A 6,000-nucleotide genomic window follows, 5' to 3' on the forward strand; every position below is an offset into this window, starting at 1 on the left:
CGGCGTCATCATCACGCAGCAGTCCAGCCTTTCGGAACCCGAATGGAGTTTGTGGTCTTGATGGCTGCTTTCACGGAATCTGTTATATGAGCCCTCATGCTGTCGAGAACGAGCAAAGCTTTTTTTTGGTGAAAGAATCCTCCAGGGCGCTTGACGTAGCACTCAGCCAGCCACTCCTTCATGACACTTTCCATCATCCACCCTTTCTTGTTGACTCTGAGGCATATCCCACTGGGAATTTTCTCTTTCGGCATCGTAATCCGCTTAAAAATCACCATTGGCGGCAGCTTTACTCCAGATGCAGAGCAGGCCAGAACACAAGTGAAATTCGTTCTCTCGTGCCCAGTGGTTCTCAATGTGATCGACGATTCACCTTTCTTGTTAACAGTCCGAGTGAGTGGCAGGTCGAACGTCAAAGGCACTTCATCCATATTTATGATCTGCTCCGGTTCGATGGAATATTCCTTGATCTTCCTTTGTGTGAATTCGCCGAAGTTTGTGATTTTCTCCTGGTAGTCGGGGGAGGGAGTTGTTGGCCGAGTGGCCGTTTGCTTACCGTAATTACCATATGTAAGGGGTCACGCACAGAGGGGATTGTCGGGAAAGAGATGGCTGTTTGAGGAAGCTCCCATTTACCGTATTACCGTAACATTTCAACAAAACAACATAACACAACACCACCTTTGTTTATTTTTACAGTGCACACAGTGTCCGCGGTGTGGTGAAAAGAGGGCAAGAGAGGAAATTAAAACAGAAGTGGATTTATAGTTAGAAAGAGTGTTAAAAAAGAGAGATTTTATTTGTATTTTTTTTTTTTTTTCTGAAAAAATCCATAGATAAGCCGCACCGTTATATAAGCCGCAGGGCCAAAAAACGGGGAAAAAGCCGCGGCTTATAGTCCGGAATTTACGGTACTCAAATTGGGTAGAGCTGAAACTGGTAACTTTGTGTGTCTGGATGAATGCCAGCCTGGACTAATCTGCTGCATTCAGACAGAAGTTTGGATTAGAAAGCAAGCGGTGAGTCTAGCCTCTCTGTAGGCCAGGAGAGATTAGACGGGATTTGATCCAGTTTGATAATCCCCCAGGAAAGAGATGAGGGTCCGGCGACAGAAATAGAAACATCGGTGGGGGGGGGGGGGGGTCTGAGGGAGGTGGCAGTCAGTTCTTCACTGTCCCTTCTCCCTTGGGGAGAAAAATAGGCATTGAAGTTTATCCTTCAACAACTCAACAATATGGAGGATCATAAATGTGTTATCATCTGGCAACAAAGACTCAAGTTGCCTTCTAAAGCTAGCATAGAATATACATAAAAACAGATTCAATTGGGGTTAACAAATAAGGTGTGAATTAATGCAGAATACGTGTGATATGAAAATATACCAACTAGGTGTATTCAGTATGAAATAAGTAAAACTGTACAACATACATGCATAATAATAATAATAGTACAACAATAATAGCGATATGGGAATATGATGAAAACAGATCATGTGAATTTTACAACACCTGTGGGCTCTGTTTTGTGCCTGTTGCAAGGCGTTATCATTGCTAGATTCTTCTAGCACTCAAAATCTGGGTCAGTACATCAACGGCCACGTTTCAGTGACCCAGTGGTAATCAAGAGCGAGAGAGAAAAAAAGATTTTGAGCGCTAGAAGCTAGCAATGCTAACGCCTTGCGCCTTGCACCGGGCGCAAAAATAGCATGGTGAGTATTCATTGTATTATATTCATGTTAACAAGTCTGCAGAGGCCATTCAGATGTGTATAAACCATCTGCCACAGTCAAATCACAAGTGCTGTGCCTGTTCCTTCATCTTGCTCCAGGATGTTCTTGGGCTGGGCCAGCGGAGCGGAGCGGCCTGCTTCAGGAAGCCTGATGCAGCTGCAGACCTCCGGAGGACAGACCCAGGCTGTGGCCGCGCAGTAGATGAGCCAAAGCTGAGGAGACGGTGAGAGAGGGAGGGAGGGAGGGAGAGATTGAGAGAGGGAGGGAAGTTAAGGTAGCGAGCTGACGAAGCTGATATAGAGACTTGAGACAGAGAGAGGAAGATGGAGAGTTACAGTTTTTTCGTAAACGTTTAAACACATTTCCAGAAACTGGGGCTCAATTTCTCAAAACACTAAACACAAAACTGAAAAGAGTTAACCACTTTGTCAAAACTCCACAAATCTGACACACAGCACACATCACTGCGCTCTCTTCTCAAAAGGGATTCTTTCCACCAAAACAATACACACAGCTATTACAGTATATTAGGGGTGTGCCACCTTAGGCACCTCACGATTCGATTCGATTACGATTAAGGGTGCTACGATTCGATTATTAAACGATTACGATTAATCACGATTTTCAATGCATCTTTTTCACCAAACAGGATTTTTTTTAAGCAAGGTATATTTGTCAGTATCCATTAATTAAAGTAAACAAACAAATGTACCTCCATTATCTTCAGTTGCGACTGAAGTTCATGCATCACATGTTACAGCCACCCTGCATGCTTTCTTCAGTGATTCCAGTTTCCAGTACTTCGGTTTTGGTCTCGTTTTACAGTTAAGGAACTGCTTTCCGGGCGAAATACCGTATTTTTTGCAAATAAAGCAAAAAAAAAATTGAAAGAAATTGCAATTTTTTGCAAATCGATAATCGAACATTGTGAATCGATTTTAATCGTCACGTGACTAATCGCGATGCATCGATTATACGATTAATCGGCACACCCCTACAGTATATGTTGTTGATGCGTTACAGAGCATCAAGCAAACACTGGTGTGATGATACATTTAAAACACTACCATCAAAATAGTGTTGATGTATGTTTTGGCTTCATGGGACCATGTTACATATGATTCACTGATAAGTATAATGAAAAACACTACAAAGAAAATGTTGAGACTGTCTTTCTGGGGATGTAACCATGCATCCGTGCACAGATACAAAAAATCTAATTTAGTTTTGCTAAAGTTGTCTGAGCCGAAGTCAGTCTTCTTCTTGTCCTGATGTTCTGACAAAATCTAAGCAGTTTAATATGATCGGGAGTCATATTTGCGTTTTCACCAGCACCAAAACAGGACAGCAATAAATGCAGTTAATCTAGCGTGTTGAGCTCTCGAGTCCCATCCTCTCCCCGTTCATGCATTTCTCCTTGTTCTCTGTGGTGTTGACGTTACTGTTACTGCACCCGTCAAGTTGCGTTCGTTACCTATGCCTGTCTTTTCAAAATAAAATCACTTCCCTGTTCATGGGAAATAGCAACATAAAAGCAATACTGTATAGCAAAATACTTTCCAAACTAGCCTACACATGTGAACTGCACTGTGCCTGGGGGTAATTTACTTGAATGATACAATTTGTTTTTCGAGTTTTGCAAAAAATGTGAGTTAGAATGATATTTGAGCTGAGAACAATGGGATTGTGTTTAGAGATTAGCAGGTTGGAGTCGTGTTGTTTGGTACGTGAGTTTTCAGAATTGTGTGCATAGTTCCATTGCGTGTGTGTATACAATGGGGAAACAATGTCCACCAGATGTGCTACGGCTCCGTAGGGCTCCGGTACTGCTGCCAGAACAGACTCACACCCGTGTCATCTTGCCAGACGCAAGCGGATCCAGCAAAAATGCATCGGATGCATATGTTTGCCGGATCTGCTTGCGTCTACATGGGTGCGAGTCTGTTCCGGCAGCTGTAGCGGAGCGGAGCCATACTGCATCTGATGGACATTGGCCCTTAGAGAGGAGGGAGGGAGAGGATGATGAGAAGGGTTTGGAGATATAGAGCAGAGGAGGGGAAGAAGAGAGATGGTGACAGAGAGGAATTGAATGAAAGAGGGAGGGGAGAGCCAGCTGGGTTTGTTTTGGAGGAGGGAGAGGAGGTAGCAGGGAACGCTTTTCTTCCTAAAGCAGCCTCACAGCACCATCTAGTTGTAGATCACAGTAATAAGATCACTGTAACATAATGTTATATGATACAGACCGTGTCATATTACATCATAATACGATGCAAACTACAGTAGTCGTAACACTACAAAAACTGGCAAACTTGTTTAGTCCTTTTTATCTTGTATTCGTACTTATCACGCTTATTTTTTTAAGTTAAGTGAAGTGAAGTTTTTAGTGAAATCACCTTACTGCAATGGCAGATCATGCTACCAGTTTCTTTTTTCTTTCTTTTTTCAGGATAATGTAACTTGTTTCAGAACATTTACTTGTAAAAGAGAAACTGTCAAGATTTTCTTGAAAGAAGTCATTTTGGCATGAATCAAGTGACATTTATTGAAACCAGCAACATGATCTGCCAGTGCAGTGAGAAAATTTGACTAAAGATATCACAAAATAAACTTGATAGGTCTGGAGACAAGTTCCCTGTCAAAGTGATCATACATAATTAACAATCTAAAAGATAAACTTCATATCAAAAGGTTTATTTGAGATGCTTGGTACAGTATGTTAAGTGCATGTGAAGCTTTATTATTTGTGATGCCATACCTTTGTAACCAGAGACTGAATACAAATATGGACGTGGCCACCGTGACGTCACCCATTGGTGTGTGGACTCCTGTTTTAAAGCCTCGCGTTTGATCTTTTGACAGTCGCCATCTTTCTTTTTTGAGCCAGAAGCAGCTAGCGCGAAACCAGTGGTTTCCCACAGAGCCACCTGCTATTGTTCCATGATCGGCGAGCTGTCAATCATGCACAAAACTACTTTATCGTCTATTTTACTCACTACTTCACTTTTCATTTCCCTTGACTTCTACACAATCAGACTTCTTTTTGCAGCCAGTGGAGTCGCCCTCTTAACGGCCATTAGAAAGAATGCAGGTTTAAGGCACTTCCACATTGGCTTCAGTTTTTCAGCTACGGAGGTTGCCTCTTGATTGTACAGTAACCCTAAATCAAAATAGCATTAATGGGGGGGCTATAAATAGTATTTAGTCATTTTTAATATGGAGAGAAAATTAATGAGCTGTGTCTTTAATCAGTGGTCACAATTCATTTTTTTATTTACCTTTTTTCCTTCCAGATTTTCTTTGGATTTGGAGTTGAGCATTATGGAAAATCCCCCTGGGAAAATGCATCGTACCAACTTTACACTTTACACAAGAGAAGTGCGTGACCGTGTGACTCCTGTGTAACATGTGACATCTGTAGTCCTATCAGTATGTTTGTAATGTTTAGTCCTCGTCAGTCCTCTCCCACTGCACCATGGAAGGAACCTCAATGTTGAACTAATCCGCTGTCTTCTTTCAAACGGACAATACGCCTCAGAGTGGAGTGGCCTTATTGTGTGTCTGTAGCCGGTGGGTCAAGTGTCCTTGTGTGTAAGAATACAGTGCATTTCTCTCCTCTTGTGGTTTTTCTAAGTCCTATATTGTACTTGTGTCAAATTTACAGTAAAAATGTGTCAAAATAAAGAATTTAATGTTGTAATATTGAATCTGGATATTTAGTAAAACCGGGAGTGTGACCAAGCCAGCTTTGCTCGAGTCCTGAGTCACTCAAGTCTTGAGGCACAAATCCAAAGTCTTAATCTAGATGACCAGTTCCAAGTCATGTCCATAATGTCAAGATTCAAGTCTAAATGTAGGACACCAAGTAAATACAGAACAAATCAAGGGTCCAAATCAAGAGTCCATTATCAATTTAATATGATAAAGAAAACGAAATATCTAGGACTTTTCAATGCAATATGCTTTTAATAGGATAGAAACTTTGTAAGAGCATCATGAGTTTTTTTTCTATAATCAGGTTCAATTTCAACAAATTCAATCATTCCATGCAAATTCAGAAAACAATTTAAATTCAGTCTGGTGGAACAAATCTCAAGTCATTTACACAAACACAAGATCTTTTGTCGAGACTTTAGAAACCTTTTCAAGTCATCAAAGTCAAGTCGCACATCACCAGAACCCAAGTCAAGTCCATAGACTGGTACGGTCAAGTCTCAAAAGTCTCAAGTCTTCTCTTCATGTGTCATGTGACACATGAGTCCCCACCTGTAGTT

At 41.5% G+C, this 6,000-nt stretch overlaps 1 protein-coding gene across 1 annotated transcript in view; it reads left to right on the forward strand.

Annotated features, from left to right (window-relative positions):
• Positions 1–5,426, forward strand: part of qdpra (quinoid dihydropteridine reductase a) — a 28,073-nt gene extending 22,647 nt beyond the window's left edge. The window contains exons 7-8 of the mRNA XM_083651980.1: positions 1,828–1,952; positions 5,020–5,426. Coding sequence (XP_083508106.1) covers positions 1,828–1,930 — 103 coding nt within the window. The 3' untranslated portion in view covers positions 1,931–1,952; positions 5,020–5,426. The remainder of the gene's footprint in view (positions 1–1,827; positions 1,953–5,019) is intronic.
• Positions 5,427–6,000: the final 574 nt, after the last annotated feature.

Source organism: Poromitra crassiceps, assembly GCF_964638095.1.
Source record: "Poromitra crassiceps genome assembly, chromosome: 15".
Classification (NCBI taxonomy): Eukaryota; Metazoa; Chordata; class Actinopteri; order Beryciformes; family Melamphaidae; genus Poromitra; species Poromitra crassiceps.